The sequence below is a fragment of the Colossoma macropomum genome, unplaced genomic scaffold, assembly GCF_904425465.1.
Source record: "Colossoma macropomum unplaced genomic scaffold, Colossoma_macropomum, whole genome shotgun sequence".
NCBI lineage: Eukaryota > Metazoa > Chordata > Actinopteri > Characiformes > Serrasalmidae > Colossoma > Colossoma macropomum.
The window spans coordinates 32561474-32584773 of NW_023494804.1; the positions used below are offsets into that span (position 1 = coordinate 32561474).

General features: G+C 40.0%; 1 protein-coding gene across 1 annotated transcript in view; it reads left to right on the forward strand.

Annotated features, from left to right (window-relative positions):
• The window catches only part of grik1a (glutamate receptor, ionotropic, kainate 1a), an 84251-nt gene that overhangs the window by 46138 nt on the left and 14813 nt on the right, over nt 1-23300 (forward strand). Inside the window, exons 8-12 of the mRNA XM_036595257.1 lie at nt 2016-2123; nt 11305-11415; nt 11579-11782; nt 13226-13449; nt 16088-16206. Of these exons, the coding sequence (XP_036451150.1) occupies nt 2016-2123; nt 11305-11415; nt 11579-11782; nt 13226-13449; nt 16088-16206 (766 nt within the window). The remainder of the gene's footprint in view (nt 1-2015; nt 2124-11304; nt 11416-11578; nt 11783-13225; nt 13450-16087; nt 16207-23300) is intronic.

Consider the following 23300-nt stretch of genomic DNA (forward strand, 5'->3'; position numbering starts at 1 on the left):
TATCATCGGAATAATTAGCAGATTACTTAATTACTTATGTAATCAATACTGACAGGCCTGCAGTTTGTTAAAGGTTATTCTCTTTAGTTCTGGTATCGTAGAAGACGGCGTTGTGCATCTGAGATGACATGTTTTGTTTCGTGCTGTGAACATCTTTCTCATTATCAATTTCCAGAGTGCTTCCTGTGGGTGTTTGATGAATCAATTCATTCACATGATGTATCTCCAGTAATAAGACTATAGAAAACAAGACAGGGACAGTATAGAGTACAGTATACAAGTATAGAGGACACTTTATTTTATCGAACAAAATTTCCCAGCTCCCTATGTTAACAGAAGTACCGACTGAGCTTAAACAGAGTTAAAAATGAATTTGACACAACACTAGAAAAGTGTTACCACCTAATTGGCCTTATCGCTCCACTTCAGAGGTGAGTGTGAGAAAAGGGAGAGCCGAGTGTTGACAGGCAGAATGCAGCAGAGCTTCAGCCAGTAGCATATGGGACGAGAGAGAGAGAGAGAGAGAAAGAGAGAGAGAGAGAGAGAGAGACACTCTCAGCTCTGCTGAGACTGAAATGACTCCAGATGCCATGTTTAAATGACCCATAAAGACTTAATTACAAGATCATTAAGGCATTTAGCCGTGCATTGTGAGGGGGCTTTTCCGTGGATTATCCACTGAGCTATAATACTGACTAATGTACTGGACTTGATTTAGGGCATGAGGACTCCAGCGTATGCATACTGCTGTGCAGATTACATGGCACAACGTTTGCTTTGCCCTGCAAGGCTGCTTTTTTTCTGCTGAAGTAGAGCTAATTCACATCGGCTTTGTTCCAGGACAGAAAGAGCTGAGGTTTCACACTAGGGCCCTTATTTCTCAAGAAAAATATCCTGCGAAGAGCAGAGTCTGGAATTTTACTCTACTGGAAATATACGATGAACACAGTTCATTCGAAAGTCGTTTAGTGTTTCTTATATGTTATACAAAGCAGATTTGCAGCCGGATCACCAGAGATTTGTTAATTCACTTCTCTGTGTAATTACGATTCTAATTTACATGTCAGTGGTAACTGTTGACCATGTGTCCTGCCTCTCTGGGACACTTTCTTTCGAAACTCCAGGACTTGAGACATTTTCAGGCTGGATCACAGCACTTTTCACTATCTCATTACTTTTCGGAGCAGGGGTGCTTAAATCCAGTCCTGGAGGGCCGCAGCACTGCAGAGTTTAGTGTTTTCCCTCCTCCAACCCAACTGAGCTCAACAGCTAATTATCAAATCCTTCACGAGCTGAAGCCGGCACGTTGGAGCTCGGGGATAAAATTCTGCAGCGCCGTGGCCCTCCAGGACAGGATTTGGGCCCCCCTGCTCCGAAGAGTAATGAGATGGGGAATGGTGCCACGAACGTGACAGAGGTGGTTGGAGGAAAAGTGTCATGGCCAGCTGGTGTGACAGAGCATGAACCAGCGTGTTAGGGCTAGTTTGGAGTCCTGCTCCTATAGAAGGCAGCGTCAGTGTGGATAAAGGCATGTAGAGCTGCAGCTTTTCAGGATTCCAGCCTGGCTATCTGGGCTGCTTTTCCTGCAGGGTTGCTTGCTATGATTGAATTTGTAGTAGTCGTTTGTCAAAAAAATGTCCATTAATAAAGGGAAAGTGATGGAGAAATATGCCTTGTGTTTTGTGCTCTTGCCACTGGGGACAGGCGAATATACTAAACTGATCAAAATGGTCTGTTTTCTACTCATTTAAGTTGCAGTGCAATTAATAAAGGTCAGCTTAACACTGAATTATTAATGGATCTGTTTCTGTTTGATTTCTGTTGCACTGGAAAGTTGGCCAGATAGACCAACCTAGCCAATTAAGGTCTGCCGGAGAGAGAAACTGTTTGTTTTGATCCTGCTAAGACATTTTGACTCTTCCTGTTGCCCTAAGCCATGTACACAGCTGTCTGGAAGGGAACTTAATGACTCACTGTGTCTCTCCTCTGTGTCTTCTCTGTGCCGGACAACTCAGGCTCAGTGGGATGGCCTGACAGGACGAATCGTCCTTAACAAGACTGATGGACTGAGGAAAGACTTCGACTTGGACCTCATCAGCCTCAAGGAGGACGGCACAGCGAAGGTGAGGCGGCTCAATTAGTGCTCAGGAAGTTGCTGCTGGCAGAAAAGGTTGTTATGTGCTGCTTTTTTATATGGCTGAATGGTATTTCTATTGTAATGCCAGTGGAGCTTAGACAGTGGACTTCTTAAAAGATATGATGTAACAAGTTGGCTATTGTAGCTTAAAGACTTTGATATCGCTGCTGTCGGGACAAAACCTTAAAAAACTTCCATTTTTCAGTTTTTGACATAACTGAAAATTCTTGTTGCCCTTTACATTATGTGTTAATTTCATGGTGAGTGGACCAAAAGAAACAGCCCAAAATGGCTTGGAAAGAAGTCTGGTTCCATTGACTTACATTGAAATTAAAAAAGTTTTTTTCCTTCTCCTGTAAAGTTACCATTTTGGAGGTACAAGCTTTTGTTCTGACAACAGCAGTATATTTGTATATGACACTTAGCCCCATTAAATAATATTTTAATGAATTTCAATTGGATGCTGAAAGAAAATGATTGGGGAATGTATTTGCAGCAGTCCTGTTTATGTACTGACTCCATTCTTTTAACTCTTTTCAAAAGCGTGTAGTTGACGGTGCGACACGTCGTACTAAATTGTGGACGAAGGTTTGTTCCAGTCTCCCTTTGATTTCCCTTGCCCAACTGAAATATCCCAGTCCTTACGCTCAGCCCCATCTTCCATACTAAACTTTTCCTTCTTAACTTCATTCCCCAGTATTCCCTAAACTCTCAGTTTCTCCCAGAAAGCATTGCTGAGAGATGTAGGAGTATGTAGGTTACAATTAATGGCGCTGGTTAACTTTAATGTACAGCACTTAATATTGAATGTAGGGAAAAGCCTTTCTATTTCCTAGTACTTTGATTCCTCAGGAAGGAACATATCTCTGAAAGTGGCTCATCAAGTGTGCTCCAACACAAACACGTTAATCCACTGGCAGATGTTTGGAGAGCAGCGCTAATTTATTTCCGAAAGTTAATTCGTTTGAGCAAGCCACTGCTTTCAGAAGTCCCTGGAGGGAAGCAGTGCTGTATGACATGCACCACGCATAAAGTGCGAGTGGTTTATGGTGCTGTTAATAAAGGCATTATCAAACAGAGGCAGGCGTGCCGTCTTCAGGCACTGCTGCCTCTAATTCTCTTAGTGCTGACAGCTCCTGTTAAACCACCAGAGCACAGCGCTTAGAATGATGGCAGTGCTTTTTCATTTTTTGTAACTGTGTAACTGTACAGCAGTGGAACGGCTCTGTTTAACCTTTGTTTGTTTATATTAATGGCTCGACGTTTTAAACCAATAATCCTTTGGTCTCTGATGTGGAACCTTAACGCATTGGCTCCTGCCTAAGATAGAGTTAGTATCTCATTGGTTGCACATGGGTCCCTCGTTTAAAGACAGTTTTAATTAGGGTTTTTTTGTCCATTATTGGTGCCAGGGCATGTTGAAATATATCACTTTTTTCTTCTATGAAATACACTTTTTGACACTTTTTGTGAGATAAAGCTTTCAGATATGCGAAATTGGCTTGAGAGTCAAAAATGGCAGTTTATTAATCATATTTACAACAGCTGTGGTCAAGTTTTCTGTGTGGATTTCACAGGATTCTCCATCAGATTCAGGGCGCTGACATTAGCCAGTCAGCAGCACAGAAAACTTAGGGTGCCCTAGGGTGCCCAACCAAGTGACCATTGCTTCAATGCTTTTTTCTTCAATGCAAAGCTTTTGGTGCCAGTTTTAGTAAACGGATAACATGCAAGCCTGCAAATACAGTTGAGGTGCTAATGTTAAGTCCATTTAAGAGAACATTAAATATTAAGTGGCCATAATTAATGTTTAATAAGGACAAAGACCAATTTTGGTCAGTATCCACAAAGGGGTTTTATAATCGCTTGGTGTAGTATTTTCATTTTACCTCATTCAGTTTTACCCATCTGGTTTATTACTAATGTATACATTTTGATTATTCTAGTTGGTGTGATGGGTTAAGCTCTATAACTAAAGGTCTACAGGTATACAGGGTGATTCACAAGGATTCATCCAATTTCAAAGCGCCATATATTTACAACCATGAGGCGTCTAGGAACCAATCACATACCAACTGAAAGAGGGGGTCATAGAGTTTCTGACTGTCAGTGGAAGATGGCTCCCTTCAGTCTGCGAGGAGATGCGACCCCTGAGCAGAAAGCGTTCTGTGTTCTCCACTTCAATAAGAGTGAATCCGTCATAACTGTGCAGTGTGATTTTCATCGGCAGTGAAGCTCCAACAGCTCAGAGCGTTCGTCGTTGGTTCTACGACACTGGATGATCTCCGAAATCGCACTGAAAGAGCCGTGAGTGCAGCGACACCCGACATGCTCAATCCAGTATGGGATGAATCTGACTATGGCGTTGTTGTCTGTACAGCTGGAGGACGTTCATACTGAGCACTCGTACAATTACAACTTTATGCTCATTTAAACCATTTACAGTTTACTGCACTGTTCTGTAATGATTTATAGGTGAAATAAATCATTTTGAAATCAGATGAATCTTTTTGAATCACCCTGTTTATTGGAATATCATTTTGCTAGACTTTGTTTATCATATTTTGGAGATTCAGATATTTACTGCTATTTGTTAAGTGCTGCACCGAGTGTGTTTTTTAACAGATGAGGTGTAATCGAGTTGAGAACCAGCTGTTCTTGTATTGGTGCTTGATCCAGATAATATGCACTACATGTGTTTTTGTTGTATGCTCCATTCTGTCTATTGTCCATACATATACATAAAAATTGTGTATTATTTATATATCAGGGACCTCATGGACCTGGCTTATAACACTCACTCTTTTAAGTTTAGCAGGCTGAAGGTTTTCCACAAGGGTACGGTATTAGTGCTCCAGTAGCTCTTGTGTGCATTTTTAGGATGGAGGAAACAACTACGAGGATATGAGGCACATTTGTTTCATCTTCTATGTTATAAATAATCATGGACAAGAAAAAGCAGTAGAGGTGCTACAGAAGAGTGTTAGTATCAGTGATGTAATGTGAATAGGGCAAGGCAGTCCTTTATGAGACCCGGCCACTGTCTTATGCTAACAGTACTCTAGACGACTTTGAAAAGCCTTTTGAAAGACTGAAGTCTGACGCCCTCTCACATCTAAAGACAATGGCACTGTTTTTAGTCACAGAGTATGATTTTGCAAAGACCGGGGATCCTGTAGGGTCACTGTTTGCAAGATTGCAACTAGATTTTTGATATTATGTCCCATCATGCACCTGGTGGAAATTTACAAGCAGATAAACACTTTTCCTTCCACTCTGTAGTGGTACAGATGGGCAGATACGCTGGCTGAGTATGTAAAGATGTGGGGCTCAGCCCAGTTCACTGTAGAACTGTTATATTCTGGCAGATCAGCACCCAGAATTTTTATAATCAACAAAATGTGGGTTACTTTTTTATTTAACATAAATGTTAATTTTACACATCAACAAAACATGCAGTGATTCAGCACTGTTGAATGAACTGTTCATTGGATTGAACTGTTATGAACTATGAACCATAAAAGACAAACAAACAAAATAAGAAACCAGTGGAACAGAAAGCAAAAAAAAAAGAAATGAAAAGAAAAAAACATTGATGATTCTTTAATAATGCCATTCTTATTGTCCTCTGCACATTTCCTTACATCACTGTTACACTCAGTGAACCTGAAATATTAAAACAGCCCGCTCGCTCTCACCTGCGCCCCTTACACGTCACTATTTACCTGAGCCAAGACTCACGATTTTATTCCGACGTTGGAAATCTGACGGTGAAATTGCTTGAAAAGTCGTTTGGTGTAAGGGCGACATTAGAGCAATGAATAATAGCACCAGTTGGCAAAACACCACTGGTTTTAATCACATAATACTTTAATACATAATACTGCGATCTGTTCTCCTGTGACCGAGTGTGAGTGACGAGGTCAGTGGTGTAACTGTACTGTCCTACAGCGAACTCACCTCTTTCCATGCATCCTAACAACTTTAGCGGTGTTAAATCACGTCTGCAGCGCCGTGTTACAGCACCAAACCGTCATATTTTAGTATTAGTGCATTCTCGAGCAGCGAAAGTGAAAGAAAGAAGTGGGTTCATGTTCGAAAGTAAACTGAGGAAGCTGTGAGGCATTGGAGAGCGGGAGAGCGCTGTCTTTCCAGGCTAGCTGTTTTTAGCTGCTGGCTAACTTGAAGCAGCGCTCCGGCAAAACACAGTGAATTGATGATACTGTAGATCAAACAAGACACAAAATCACCGCTTTCAGTTTAAACGTACCTAAAAGGAGGACTCTGTGACTGGTGTGAGAGATTCACACTGCAGATAATGCTTTTACACAGCGAGCGTCAGATATACTGCGGTTCACCCCTTAAACTACTGCGATAGCATAGAGAAACCCAGTCGTCTAGCTGGTGTCTGAATACTGTGATATGCTCTGACATGGATGTGGTAGGAGTGACCGCAGTGACCTACCGAACCGAGCTGACGTTGTTGAGAAACTAAAGAGTTTAGCTCTGTTGTCGGCCACTTGTTTAGCATTTGTAACGGGGTAGCCGAGCGCTCGTCACCAGACAGCTAAAAATAATGTTTTCTTTCTTAAATCATGACTATTACAAAAATTGCAGCTGTGCTTTTCAAGCTGATAAAAACAGCTCAAACTTTCTCCGACTGTCCCAAGACAGATTAGTGAAATGTTCCACTGTTTGCCGAGTGTTTGTCATGATCGGACCATAAGTGATAGTTTAAAACCACAGTTAACCACCCAGGAGCAAAATCAGCCTTCAAACGTGAAAGAAATCATGATTTGACATTTATCGCGATATGTATCGATATCGAACGATATGAATTTTGTTTATCGTGATAACGTTTTTGGCCATATCGCCCAGCTCTACAGTCTTTATAATAAAGTGAATGTAGCCAGTGTAATTATTGGTAAATTTGCACAAGCATGTCTTTGGTGCATCATTGTAGATCATTTGAAAGGAACCCCAGCTGATAAGACAGTTTGACCATAATTTGGGATACCTTAAGCTACTAAAATATGCTGAAGGTTGTCATTTTTTTATGCTCTAGGTGGTGACGCCAGATGGTTGTACTAGATTTGACCACTGAACTCGTACTTGTTAGCTGGACATGTCTGCTGTTCAGCCATTTCAGTTTGAGCCGAAGTGGAATGAGAGGAAAAGAATACTGATGGATACTGTCAAATAGATTTAATCAAGGAAATAAAAATTCCACTGCTCTCTGCTCTGTAAGTCATGTTTCAGTCTGAAATCTTGCTATTCGTGCTGCATAACTCCTGGCTCTGCGTCCAAATAGTTGATTGAAACTTCCTTTCCTGTCTGCTTGCTTTGATTCTGCCATGGACTCAGTAAATGTATCGGCAGACCTGACTGGAATGTGGATCCATACAGCTACAGATCAGATAAAATCAAGGAAGGCAGATAAGACAGGAAGTTTCATTCAGCTGGTCTCATACAGCCTCGGTTTAGCTGTTTGACTGCAAACGTTTTCTCCTCTTCTCATCAGTAGGAAAGCTGTTGAGCTTAATAGTAGCTTATTTAATGTCCTTTGACTGAAAATCACAACCAAAAGCTGCATAACTTTGCACTGTATTTTATTTTCTCCTATTTTGAGCTGCTTCCACTGGCCAAAACAACTGTGTTTGGCAAATCTCAAATGTCTAACATCCCCAGTATTGTCATGGACTTTGTAGTAAATAAAATATTTTGTCATTTTAACAAAATATTTTAATATTTTAGGATATGTATATACCCCACATTGAGTTCTGTGAGTCTTACTATCTGGGGTTTCTTTTAAGACAGGCCCTGACCTACTCTGACCGACCCTTGTTTTAAGTGTAGCATGATGTTGATTCCCCAGAGGTAGGAGCATCTTGCCAGCTTAGAAATGAGGTCAGGCGCTACCCTTTCGGATAAGCCTTGACCTAAGAAATATTCAGTGCTCAGCTCTGCACAGGAGCCTGAGAAAGCTAAGAAGTCTCAGTCTGACATGTGAGGTGGATTTTTTACTGAGTGGGAACCAAAGAAAGGCTTTGCTTATGCTACAGTTCAAGCATTGGACTATATTGCTACGTTACAGCAATACAGACTATAGCCAGACTGGCTGATGCCTAGTCTGACCAGCTCTGTCCACCCTCTCCGAGAACAGCAGGACCACTCTGAGGTGCGTACCCATGGTGCCAAAGCAGTTGTTTCGTGCCATAAACAAGGAGGTATCGGTTTGTTAGCTTCTGTCTCGCCTCCAGCACGTGTTCACACACACAAATGTCACAGTTCATCTCCTCCCCATTACCTCTTAGGATAAACATCAAACTTAAGTTAATTTTACACTACTTACTATTTACTCATGTAAATACAACAAATCTGTCTTATATGCTATGTAAATATGCAACAGATATACTTACTCCTACTCTCTCATACTTCAGTTTATGTCTATTTTTGCCATCTGTTTTTATTCCTATTTTTATTTCTGCCTAATATATGTAAGTTTATGTGCAATTATTTGTACTGTAACACTGCATTTTCCCTTTGGGGTCAGTAAAGTTCTATCTATCTTTCTGTCTACTGCACTACTACTCGTATACACGTCCTGGCATCTTTATTAGGTACACCTATCTAATAAAGCACCTTTCTACACTCACTACCATGTCATTGTCTCTGCTGTGCTGAGAGTCTGTTCTACTATCTGTAATTGTGGAACAACAAAATGCACCTGTATAGTAAGTGGACCGGATAAAATGGACAGTGATTGTAGATACAAGGCGTACCTAATAAAGTGGCCAGTGTGTGTAGACTTAAAGGGTAACGACACTTCCCAGTTTTACATAACTCCACCCCTTGTTCACATTTAAAAAATGCTCAAAAATGGGTCGGACACTTTGGACCGTTTTGGAGGGAAAAGGGAAAGTAAATAGAAAAATGAATACTGCAGTGTCTCTGTCACCTTAACGTCACTGTAACCCAAAAGCAGCATGTAAACACGATTACAGTGCTGATGAATGACTTACCTTTCTTATAGTATGGACATGTTTTTCAGAGCATGCATTTATCCAAACTCATCTTATATCAAACGAAGGAAATCCCAGTGTGGGAAAATGTTAGCTTGGTGCTAATATAACTCAGTTAAGCTTGTTCACATTGCTCAAATCCAAGTTTTTGATGGTTCACATCCATGTAGGCAAAGCAACGCAAATCTGTCATTAATGTGAACAAACCTGTGTCTTGTAATGACCCACATGCGCACATCCTAATCAATAACTTCACATGAATGAACCACGTGGATCATGAGCAACAACCTAACCAGCAGAACAAGCCTTCGCTGGAAGATACTTAGCTCTGAGCAGCTCTCAGCTGTCCATTTTTGGAGCGAGAGGAAGGCGTGTTGCTTTTAAACTGTTTTGAATTTTAATTAAGTGGATTGCATTCAATTCTCACCTGAATCCTTGATTTAATTTTTTTTAAATAAAAATCTTCATATTTCTTTTCAGTACAGAGGTCAAGCGACGTGAGGACAGTGTAATAGAGGGTTTTGCTCTTCACTGTGGCACATATTTTGCATGTCATTATGGAAAAGTAATGTCGTGAGTGCATTGCATTTCACGTTTTTCCACAGTAGTGATTGCTTTTCAATTTGGCACGGATTCCACTCTCTATAGGAAACCCTGAGCTTCATGACTTTGAATACTACTCTTCAATACTGCTTTGAATATACTACTTGAAATCAGTTTGAAATGGCCTTTGGCAGGTATAATTTCCAAAGACCACTTTTCGCAAACACACAGTTAAAAAAAAAAATAAAAAAATTGAAGGTCATTCTGTGGGCTTTCCTTGTTGTAATGACTGAGCAGGTTAAGCAGGTTAGAAATGATTTAGAAGACATTATATTTATTTTTCTGACCACTTTTGTTCATTTTTTCATGATTAAAGCATTTTGTTGAATTGAGAAGTTGAATTGAATTCAATGCACAGATATCAGCTTCACCATACCTTCAGTTCCCGTTATACTTCTACACCAGAGGTGAAAAGAGATGTGCTTACAATTCTTTATGAGTGCCCGCACAAAAAGTGTAGCTACCTAGAAAATGAGTCAGTTGTGACTCCTTTCTTATCAGAAATCGTCTTTTCAAATTTGTCCCCTGCCGTCCCCAATTGTAGAGCAGGCCTCCTCCTCCTCCTCTTCTTAAAGATTTGCTTTCCAGACCATTTTTCCTTTCTGTGCTGAAATTTTTTTTTTTTTTTGGGCTGACTGCATTAGCTTCAGCCTGAACTTGCTCTCTTAAATCGCTTCAGCCTTTCTTATTGTGATCTTTATCCACATTTTCAACCCTGAAATGTTGGATGCCAGCTGTCCCCCCACACACTGTGAGAATCCGCACACATGGAGTGGAGGCAGTGAAATGGCTTTATCAGAGGCGAAGCTACAGCTAAGAAAGCTCTCTGCCCTCCTGAGTTGAGTGGTGAAACACAGAGGCGTGAATCTGCTGAACCTAAACGGAATATCACACTGAATATTTCTGAGATTTATATACTAACTTATTGATTTTATTCAAAATAATCAAACCCCGATTTCCCCTTCGAGACTAATCACTTTATGTGCTCATAGTGTTTCAGCAAATAAGACAGCAAATGAATAGACAGCCATTTGACTGCATACTGCTTTCAGAAGTGATCTTCACTTTCTTCTCCTGATGCATTCAGAATCCTAAGAGTGCTCTTTTTGATTCTAACAGGATTGTACAAGCTTGAAATAAAGCATTTGAGCCGAGAGATGGCTCACCGGCTTTCTGCTGTTAAGGCCAATGCATCTCGTTTTGAGGCAAAAGCATGCTCGACCATAAACTCAGCGAATGCATCAGCAGCAACCTGAGATCTCCTGTGACTATCCTTAAACATCCACTTTCTTCAGATGACATACTGTCCCTCTCTAAACCTGTTTTAACATCCCCTGTTCATGTTTATGTTCCTCTGTTGTCATGATCTGGTATACTTTATGATCTCTCGGAGGCAGAGACAGTATAGAACGAATATCCTTATTTATGTTGTGAATGTATTTCGGAAGTGATGCCCACATTTCTACCCCCTCCTGACTCACATTACTTTTGTGTTTGCTGTCTTCAGTTCTGTACGATGGATTGATATTGTGTTACTTACAGATCGGGGTGTGGAACTCTTACACGGGTCTGAAGTTGACCGAAAAGCAGGAAAACTCTAAAAATGTCACAGATTCGCTGGCTAACAGAACGCTGATAGTCACCACAATCCTGGTAAGCTTTATCTTACTAACCATGTGTCACTTGCCATCCACTCTACTCTTATTTCATGTCTATTTTAATATAATTAATGACGTGTTTAACTAACGATAACATTTTTCTAAGCTGATATTGTTTTTTGTTTGATGTCTAAAGTGAATTTGGTACATGTTTGCAGGAGAACCCATATGTAATGTATAAGAAGTCTGATAAGGTGCTGTATGGGAATGATCGCTTTGAAGGCTACTGTCTGGACCTGCTGAAGGAGCTCTCCAACATCCTGGGGTTTAATTACGAAGTCAAGCTGGTGTCTGACGGAAAGTACGGCGCCCAGAATGACAAGGGGGAGTGGAACGGCATGGTCAGGGAGCTCATTGACCATGTAAGTCACACACATTTTAACACAACAGGCCTAATTTAGCTTTTTAACACTTCCTAAAATGTTTGGCTTGTGCAAAGTGAGAGGACCTGTGTTTGGGTGTGACCTTTGTGTCATTTATTTATTGACTGTCATTAAGGAACTGAACAGGTGAACTTTTTCTGGGTTAAACGTTTACATGATTCCTTATTCTTTAGCAGTGCATGTTGCTTCTTGGTTTTTTTGCAGTGGTGGACGAAGCACACAAACCATGTACTTGAGTTAAAGTAGAGATACCCAAGGTAAAATATTACTCCAGTAAAAGTAGAAGTTCCTCCCTTTAGACCTCCACTTGGGTAAAAGTACAAAAGTATTTGCCTTCAAATGTACTTAAGTATCAAAAGTGAAAGTATTAAAAGATTAATTATGGCTCTAATGTCCTATTATCATTTTTATAACAAGACTTATTAACTTCATTAACTCATTTTAGGTGAAAATACTCCAGTGTCACTCTTGGTAAACCAATATTTTAATAGAATGTCATTAATTAGTGACGCTGATGTCTATTAAAATTATCAAAAGCATTGATGATTGGTGTTCTTGCTTTGCACTTCTTTCGTTTTGACATGTTACGTTTTTATGCACAAATAAGCCAAAAGGAACGACAGATTTCTCATAATGTAGCGGAGTAAAAAGTGAGATATTTGACTTTGAAATGTAGTGGAGTGAAAGTAAAAAGTCACCAAAAATGGAAAAACTCAGTGAAGAACAGATACACGAAAAAACTACTTAAGCACACTAACGAGTTACATTTACTTCGTTACTGTCCACCACTGGTTTTTGATGGTTTTGATTAAAATATTTGAAATTCCATTACAATGACATGTAAATACGGGGTGTCTGGGTCCCTAAAAAGTCATAATTTTTTCTACATTTATATTTTACACTCACATTAAACTTTTTAGATCCAGATTGTGTTCCAGAGAAACAAAAAATAGACAGTTCTCTGTTAATATCCTAAATGCAATCATACATAATAATACATTAAAAAGTATGTTTTAATTCTATGTTGGTTCTGAAGAGCAGATACATCTTCATATTAATATTTGCTAGTTTTTAGAGTTATTTTAAGAAAACCTCAGCACAACTTGACTTTACTGTGATTTTTGCATTTAAGGAATAAAATTCAGTAGGGAGTAAAGAGTAAAGTGATGTAAATAATTACATATTTTATTGCAAAACCTCACACACACATACTCACACACACGTCTATGCAAGTAAATGTATGTACTGACCAAAGATGTGTTTGTGTGAAACTATAACATAATATACTAACTTAATGTTGCTGTTTGCAGCCTTGTTAAAACTTACGCACATTACTGAATCGTTGATATGTACGTTTTCTCTGTGATACCTGCAGACACCCTGTAAATACATGATCCACTCCTACTTTTCCTTAATTTTCAGATAGCAGACCTGGCTGTGGCTCCTTTGACCATCACTTACGTGCGGGAGAAAGTCATAGACTTTTCTAAGCCATTCATGACCCTGGGGATCAGCATCCTGTACCGCAAACCCAATGGCACCAACCCAGGGGTCTTCTCCTTCCTCAACCCCCTCACTCCAGATATTTGGATGTACGTGTTGCTCGCATGCCTGGGAGTCAGCTGTGTGCTCTTCGTCATTGCTAGGTACAGTGGGAAGTCTTTAAGTACCGGCAGGTTTACCTTTGTTATTTAGTTTCCCAGATTGAATTTTCTTTCTTGCGATCTCAGAGAGTTTTTTCTGCCACTGTCACCAACGGCTTGCTTGGTTTATTTAATACAGCGCTTTTTACAACAGACGTTGTCACAAAGCAGCTTTACAGAAATATCCAGGTCCGAGCCTCCATGAGCGTCGCCAATGGCGACAGTGGCAAGGAAAAACTCCTTGAGAGTAAGAAGAAGAAACCTGCCTCTTGCTCTTAGGAGGAACCAAGACTTTTGTCAACACCGAATAGCAGACAGCATTAGTGTAGAATATTAAAATACAGAAACGGGGAAAAACAGGTGAAGCAATGGTTACAATTAAATAGACTGAGTCTGTGCAGCAGCAGCAGCAGCATCAGAAAGGTCAGTTCATGCAGTGAGAAGCTCCATGGTGGTCAAACCGGTCCAGAAGGCTGGCGAGCAGTGGGCACCTGACCAAGGCAGAAGAAGCAACAGCACAGACGCACAGGATGGGCAGCTGTTCAACTCAGCAAAGAACAAGAAAACACACAGAGAGTCAGTTCTGTAAAGAGTGACTGACCACAGCTAATAACAGAGTGCAGCACAGACTCTGGCGAGCTATAACAGCCGAACTAAAAGGGAGAAACCAGAAAGGTAACAGAGACAAGAGACTCCCTGAGATGTCAGCGCCCCTCCGCTCCACCGTCAGCAAACCTGTATGAACACGCGAGAGCACTTATTAGAGTTTTGGGGCCCGATTTCTATAAATCTACACTGTATACTTTAAATACTTATATATTCTGTATTTTGTGAAGAAATTGCACAGCTTTCACTTTTAGAGAGATTATCGATTGGCCTTATAAAAGGCTTGGTTTATAATTCACTGATTATTAATTTACTAAATTACTGGGTGGTAAGGAGGTTACAGTGAGTTAGATCTTTAGCTGGTAAAGTTAAGCTGAGCCGTTTGATGTATATCAGTCATTTCAACCAAAAATACAAAACAATGCCAGTAGTTGAAATAATGATAGCAATTATAGCAAAAATATGTGTGAAAATATGTATAAGGATACTTTTATAGTAGTAGCTGTGAAACAGCTGTCAAAATCCAATCCAAGTGACCTGTTTGAGCTGCTTTTGACTTACTTACATTATTTAGTCTGCTTTTTTCAGTATTTGTGAGTTCTGCTGATTTTTTTCTTTATTAGTGCTGTTTGGTGACACCATTACATCGTTGTCACTGTTTTTTCAAAATTTCTACGTCAGTAAACAAAATAATATAGTGGTTTGACGTGAAATTCTCTGATCTAGAGAAACTTACTTGATTCAGAATTGTTTACAGTGGTAGTGATAGGAACCAGACGTCTGAGGAGTTTAATGCCTCTGAAAGCTCCCTTACAGAAAGTTATTGCATGAAATGTCTCTGAATGTGTTGCGTGATGCCGGATACATTATTTTATGAAAGTTTTGAGGTAAAGTTTTGGTCTAAACAGTATGTTTTGTTATACATGTATGGCAGAGAGGTACATCCAGGGTGGTGTTTGGCAAAATAGTCCCCAAAGAAAACTTTCCACTATAGATTTTCCACTATTTTACCATCATCAATATTACATATAAAACTCTGAAGACACATGTAGGTTCACTAGTCATTTTGGATAGTAAATAAAATGGCTATAGTTGCATTTTAGACACCATGACCCCTGGTTCCTATCACCACCACTGTAAAGAAATCTGAACCCAAAGGATTCACTATGAACCGTCTCATATTTAAACACACTGAATGACTTTGCTTACATCTGGTGGCACTTTTTTTAAAGTTACTGCACTCAGTTAAATTGCATAACTGTACACTTTAATTATGAATCTGCTAATTCAACACAAAACAGTGTGAGTAATAACCTTATATGAGCTTATTACATTTTACTCTTTTTAAGACGGAGCACAATGTTCTGCCATCATCAAAGCCCAACACCAAAGGCAGATGTCCATGACTGTATAGTTAGACAGGCTGCCCAGGAACGAACACAGAAGGCTGGACGTGCCTATTAAAATGCAAATGTAAATGCAAACACTGTCTTGTCCAGTCTTTCTAACGGGCACCTGCTGTGGTCCTCAGCCAGTGACTTTGTTTCCATTTTCTAAAAGTTATGGAGAGAAGGAGGTTTTACAAGGTCGGTGAAATTTGATTTCTGAACATGTGATCTAATTGGATATAGTTTGTAGTCTGCATGTGTGGCATGAATAATTCTTCATGAAAAACATTAGGATTGATTTATTGTGCCGCTCTTAAAAATGTTTTTCTGCGAAGTCAGATTACAGTGTGAATTTGAAACTCACATTTATAGCAGTAGTCTCTTCGTTTCACTCAGTCAATGTTCAGTTTCATCTCGACTTGTGAATTAATCATCCCGTGAAGCTCGCTCTACCCTTGACTTTATCTTGACCTCTTTTTTCGCACCACAGAGATAAGAAAATTAGATTCTGTTATGACGAAGTGGGTGGTTCATCTGTTGAAACAGAAAAATAATGAATTGTCTGCTTACGTGGTGCAAACCACGAGTGCTCTGTTTTCTGGCTTTTACATTGTTTGCACATGACTGTCTCTAAAAAAACAAAACAGGTTCACTCCATATGAATGGTACAACCCTCACCCCTGCAACCCTTCATCAGACGTGATGGAAAACAACTTTACGCTGTTGAATAGTTTGTGGTTCGGAGTTGCAGCGCTCATGAGGCAAGGTAGGAAAGTGACACTGTCTATTATCTCACATTCAGATAAAACGGCTTGGCTTCCTTCTTCATTAACCCTTGTGTGGTGTTCAGGTCTGTGGGACCCATTTTCAATCTTTAAAAGCAAAAATGATGCGATTTATTATTATTTCAACCTCAGATTCCTTGGCCTTTGTTCATTTGATGTGAAGAACATATAACACAGCTGATTGGTTGAGAAGCGTTCTAACTGTGCTGTTATTTCACCATAACATCACGAGTTTTTTCACAAACACTGTATCGCTCTGCTGAGACGCTGTTGCAAAGTAACAACCTTGACACCTGTACTTCTTACTTTGCCACAAACAGAAAATGGACACTTTTAAGATCACATTTGACCGACAGCTGATTTGGTCAGACTCTGAAGATGAGGCTACACTAAATTCCCAAACTGTCATCACCACTGAGCAGCTTTTCAGTCGGCAGCTGTGACAGAAGAACAGCTAAACAACCTGGAATCAGCCAGAAATGAACCCAACACCATTCGCCAAACTAAATGGGCTGTAAGATGCTTTACAGACTGGCTGGAACAAAACAACATTAATATTGATTTAGAAAAAATTGACAAAACTGAGCTAAACTTGATATGGCGGCAGTTTTATGGATCAGTCCGAACTTCAAAGGCGAGGCTTACAGCAGACTGAGCAGCAAGTGAGTGGAGCTTGTTACTCTGACGAAGCAACAAGCTGCTTGTTAAGGAACTATAATTTGGCCGAAGGAACTTTACACACTGTTCACCCCTACACATTGATATTAGACATGTGGTGTTGGGTGAACCTGCAGGGAATAAAAGTGTGGAGGTGCTGTGTCCTTCACTCTGTTCTTCTCCTACATGGCCTGCTGTTAGTGTGTGTGTGTGTGTGTGTATGTGTGTGTATGTGTGTGTGGGTGTGAGGGCGGACAACATGGACAGGCTGCTGACTGGCTACAGCTGCTAAAGGAGAACCCTACGCTGGACACGTGATATTTTAAACATCTGGTATATTTACATAAATTGTTATAGCTGTATTGATTTAAAAAGGCAATACTGTGGTGGGTCCAGCAGACCACTGAGTAACAAACACATCAACACCACACAAGGGTTAAAGTGAGGTGCATATGCTTATTGTTTTAACAGCTTTTTTTGTGTGTGGAGAATAGTGTGGTAATAGAACATGTATTTTAGCCTCTATTTTAAATTTATACTTTATATAGTACCCTGGTACATCTTCATTGCACTGTACAGACGTTTTTAAGGGGCTCATATAGTTAATTTTGTGGCCTACTTACAATATGTTTACCATGATTCATTTCAGTTCAATTCATACTTCAGTTGTTCACAGTCCTGGTCCTGAAGCAGCCCTGTCCTCACATTTTAGTGATTTCCTCCCTTCTAACAGACCGACCTCAGCTCAGAAACAGCTTCAGAATCAGCTGATTAGTTGAATCAGGTGTTTTGGGACCAGAAAAACTGCATATCAGTTTTTATGTCTGTATTGACTTAAAAAATAATAACATGGTGGGTCCACCAGACCACTGAGTAACAAACACATCAACACTACAGAAGGGTTAAAGTCCATCTTTTTTTGGGGAGATGGGATGGGGTTGGGGGTGGGGTTTTCTGCCAAGTTCTAACCCAAAACAGACCCCATTCAGAACAGTGATTTTGTGGAGCAGGTGCAGCCCATTAAGGTTGGAATTAAACTTTGTATGGCAGTAGATGTCCAGGAGGCAGGATAGTGAGTGATGTGGTGAATGCGTTTTTATTGCAAAATGCCAGTTCACATTAAAGCAGGCTATGTGATGACAGCATAAACACATTTTATGGCATTATATTGCCATAAAGAGACTGCATAACTTAACATTGTGTGTGCAACTAAAAGAAGCCTTTTATCGTGTAGCCATAGGGTAGGTTCACAGTTATTAGAAACACTTGATTTGAAGTGACACCCTAATTATGGCCTAGCATTTAGCGTAGCCTCATGGTCTCAGTCTGCCTTTTCTGTAATGAGGTGGTTCTGGCCTAGTGGAGAGGCCTGCTGGTTCCACAACACCGGACACACAAATAAATGGATGATGTGTCAGGTGTGCAGGAGAGTGTGAAGTAGCAAGTGTTACTTTAATGAGCATAGGAGATACGAACAAATCATTGTGCAGCATATTCTGACCTGGCAAGACTTTTCTCCTGAAATATTAGACAGATGGGTTTTGCTATGGAGAGACTGCTCAGCCGTGGAAGCTGGTGTGCTAATGCAAGTTTTTAAAGTTGATTAAAAGTGGTGTGGTGTAGCCAGAGGCATTTAAAGGCAGATGGGAACTTTGGTTTTGGATCCTTCGGGGCAGGATCGTCCAGTGGGTCTTATGGGCACGTGCCCAGAGGTCTGAGTGGTTATGGGGGACCCTGCGGGCAATTATGATGATCCAGATAGATGATTTTACTCACAGTAAGAACTTTACTAGCGGCACAGTGAAAAAAATAAATAATTTGTTAATGTTACGGCGGATAATCCTGACGCTCTCTACGTCTGTCCTCAAGGTCTGCTTCGTTTTCTCCTTCAATCACTGCTAAGTATCGGTTTCACTATCCCCCATTACCGGTTAAGCTTATTTAGCATTGAGCTAGTGTTCCTGTGAATGTACTTTGAATTGCTCCAGATATTCAAAAGGACGTTGGCGGAGGTAAAAGAAAGACCTGGAGGCAGAAACTTGACCTAAAACATGAGTGCCCACTTCCAAAGCCTAATATAAAATGTCAGTCCGAGTTTATTTGTTCTTATCGGCGGTGATCTGTAAACTGTCATCAAAGGTAAGATATAAAAATATAAAAAATGCAAATATATACTAGATATACAAAAAAAAAAAAACATGCTGCACTGTTTTGGCTAGGATACTTATTAAGTCTGCTGCTTTTCTCCATCTTTATGTGGGTCATTCTACAGAAATGTCCATTTTTGTGTCCCTAGCAATTGCAGATATATAATCCTGCTCGGCTACACTAAAGCTAGCTTAGTTAGCATGCTACAGTACCGCAGTACAGGCTGGGCTTCAGTAGCTGATGCTCAAATAACACCCACAAAAAGAGTCTGAGAGCATGCCAAAAGAACCAGAATCGAACGGGCTTTGTAGTGCGTGTTTATTAGGCTGCTAGCAGTTTACATACAGATCATTGCTTTTATAGAACGATGACAAAAAATACAGGGTGATACAAAAAGATTAATCCGATTTCGAAGCGCCATATTTTTACAACTGTAAGGCGTCTAGGAACCAATCACAATCCAATTGAAAGAGGGGGTCATAGAGTTTCTGACTGTCAGTGGAAGATGGCTCCTTCAGTCTGAGAGGAGATGCGACCCCTGAGCAGAAAGCGTTCTGCTTTCTCCACTTCAATAAGAGTGAATCCGTCATAACTGTGCAGTGTGATTTTTGTGGGCAGTGAAGCTCCAACAGCTCAGAGCGTTCGCCGTTGGTTCCACAACACTGGATGATCTCCGAAATCGCACTGAAAGAGCCGTGAGTGCAGCAACACCCGACATGCTCAATCCAGTATGGGATGAATTTGACTGTGGCGTTGATGTCTGTACAGCTGGAGGACGTTCATATTGAGCACTTGTACAATTACATAATAAACTTTATGCTCATTTAAACCATTTACAGTTTACTGCATTGATCTGTAATGATTTATAGGTGAAATAAATCATTTTGAAATCAGATGAATCTTTTTGAATCACCCTGTATATTTATAAATAGAAACAACAGAAACAGATGAAATCTAGTGATCCTATGCCTGCATGACATGCATACACATGAAAGGGAGTCAGAATGCTGGACAACACCTGTTGTCTAAAGTGTCTGCAGCATTCAGCTACACGTAATAGCTCACAGGGAGTGGTACTGTGCCCAAAGCCACATCGGCTAGTCCGTGTGACCTTAATGAAGACCTGGATGCAGTTTGCGGGGTTCAGAGAAGTACAATCTTTTGTACTTAAGGAAAAGCATTCAGTGACTGTTGACTTCTAGTGTTTGTTAGCAACATTAGCCTTGTGGCGCCAGCACTAAACCAAAGAAGCAAATTGGGACACTAAAGAAGTCTTGGCTGATCAGTTGCATCTGGAGTAAGTGGAAAACTCTGCGAATTAGATTTTGTGCCAAACCATTCTTTTAAGACTTCAGAGAGCATTTTCTGCCACAATCGGACTACTTGGAAACTGCGCTAACGTTAAAGGAATATTTCATCACTCTTGTTTTTGTCTTTCCTTTCTCCCCATCTTTACTTCTGTAAATGAAAGACAGCATTTAAGGGGATTAGCCAAAGGAGCTGCACTTCCAGTCTGAAATGAACTTTACTGTTGACGTGTTAAAAGTGACAAATGCTGTGTTAAAAAATGCAGAGCTTTTTGTGATTGAGTAGTTGCCGTTCTCTGGCAATATTAAACAAAATGACATGAGATAGTAAGTAAGTAAAGTAAGTAACGTAAGTGAATTTTATTTATATAGCACATTTAAAACCAAAGTGCTTTACGATAAAACACAAAAAGGATTCCCAACATCCGAACACCACTATCATGCATTCACACAACAGTGTACGGACCTCAGTCCACAGTTCAATGGCTGCTGAATGCTAATCAATAAAAATGTATTTTAAACTTGGTTTTAAAAAGTCACAGATGGAGCTTAGTATCACTTGGGAGGCCATTCCAAAGTCTTGGCACGGCGACAGCAGAAGCACGATCCCTTTTTGTTTAAGACGAGACCTTTAAAAGTGATTGAGACGCAGACCTTAAAGATCTTGAGGGCGCATAAATGCAAAGCATGTCCACAACGTATGGAGTTGCCTGACCATTCAGAGCTTTAATAACTGTCAGTGCCTTTTTATACTGGATTCATGATGCACTGGGAGCCAGTATAAGTGTGCTAAAACTGGAGTAATGTGCTCTCTTTTCTTCGTACCAGTTCACACTCTGGCTGCAGGATTTTGAACTAGTTGTAAACAAGCCAGAGATGCTTCATTAATTCCAAAATAAAGTGCATTACAGTCATCCAGTCTAGATGTCACAAAGACGTGAATGACTTTTTTCCAGATCTGAAGCATTAAGAAATGCTTTTAACCTGGAGACTGTCCTAAATGACCCCAAGGTTTCTAACTTCTTTTTTCAGGTCAAGTCAAGTCAGCTTTATTGTCAATACTACAATATGTACAGGACATACAGAGTATTGAAATTGCGTTACTCTCAGACCCCATGGTGTAGCAATAACATTAAATAGACAGTAAACGGGAAATGTGTTAAATAGACACTAAATAAACACTAAACACTAATCGTAAAAATAAACACTAATTGTAGAAAAATAGAATAATAAAAAAAATAATATAAATACAAGAAAGTCCCTGAATTTAACAATAAAGTGACATAAGTGACATAAGGTGTGTGGGTATAAATAATGCAGCTGTAAACAGTAGTGCAATTAGAATGAGCTTATGGAGCAGTGGAGCAGTTTAATAGAAGCAGAGATATTATAAATATTATGAATATTTAAAACTTTCCTCAAAGCCATCCAGTGGTTGCACATTCTAGTTGTACCTTTACTGATACATATCTGGAGAGAGTCCTGTTTGCTTTGTCCCCTCTGCCCTTGATGCAGGGTAGTGTTTCCTCTTTAGAAGAAAAAAGTCAAGATATTGACCAGAAATACCTTTATAATAATTTTTACTACAGACCTGCTTAACTGTCACATATTGTGTGTGCATTCGTTTCACTACTGTATCCAAACAGAAACAGCAGGAGGTTTGTGTTGGTGCTTGCTAACTGCAGCCTGGCTGTGAACAGAGGCGTTTGATGTACTTTGGAGATCAAAGTTAATAGACTTACCTGACGAGTCAAAGGGCCACCAGCTGAGTCTGGTCTGTCAGTCTTCTGGACAGTCATGCATGAAAGACATTCAGCTATGAATCACTGTCTTGTCATTAAGTTCCTCAGCCCGTAAGCCTTAAACTTACCAAGCTATTATTATAGCATTAACTTGTATTAAGACTCATCTTAGTTGTCCTCATTTCTAGACACTGTCTAGTCCTTTAAGATTTATCCATGAGAGTTTTTTTGTCTTTGCTTCAGTCTCTATGAATGTAAACCTCATGGTTTTTTCACGTTCTCAAAAGAAGTTTGGCCAATACAGCCTCCTCAGATTAATTTTGTATGCCGACATTAAAAAATCCTACCAAAACAGATGCAGCATCTACATATGCAATAGAAAATGATCCCAGGTGTAACATTTGATGAATTGTAAAGTCAAGTCTAAGGGAACAGTGAGCGCGTACTGCAAAATGTGCTGTATTACAGGACTCATGAGTGGTTAACATTACAAAATGCTTTAAAACAAGCTGCATACTCACAACACAGCACAGCATTCGGGACAAATTAATACACTAAGATTTCTGATTGTTTCAGGTTATTATTGAGGTCGGTGATGAAAGTCTGTATCAGCTGACTGACTAAATAGTGGCATAAATTAAATATTGGCAGGCTTATTTTAAAAAATGACAGTAATAAAAAAAAAAGTTTAATTTGTATTTATATAGTTGTATAGCCTAAAGCCCATGTGTCAAACACAAGGCCCGCGGGTCAGATCAGGCCCACGACACAGTCCTATCCGGCCCGCAAAAGTATTTTAATTTTTTATTATTATTAGCCTGTTTCACAATGCGCTGCACTACAGTCCCCAGCATGCACTGCAAACGTAATGTGCGCTCTGACTCTCCTACCCCAACAACAGTCTATGGGACAGCGGTTACACCTCGATTCTACTCAATTCTACACAATTCCACACCAGTCATGTCACCAAACACACTTCATTTCAGCTGCAGTTCAACCAATATAAATACCAAACGTTATCTTAGAAGTTGAGCCCAAGTCTTAATGAACTTGCAGCAAAGTAAGGATGCCAGGTGCCTAGTTCAAGCAAGTAGGTAGGTTTAAAAGACTGAGCTCCTGGGGATGTTTACATTTTTATATTTAAAGTACTCATGTAATATTTCAAGGACTACTACAAGCGCCTGGATTTTACTGCTGAAGTTTTTTGCGTATTTTGCATAA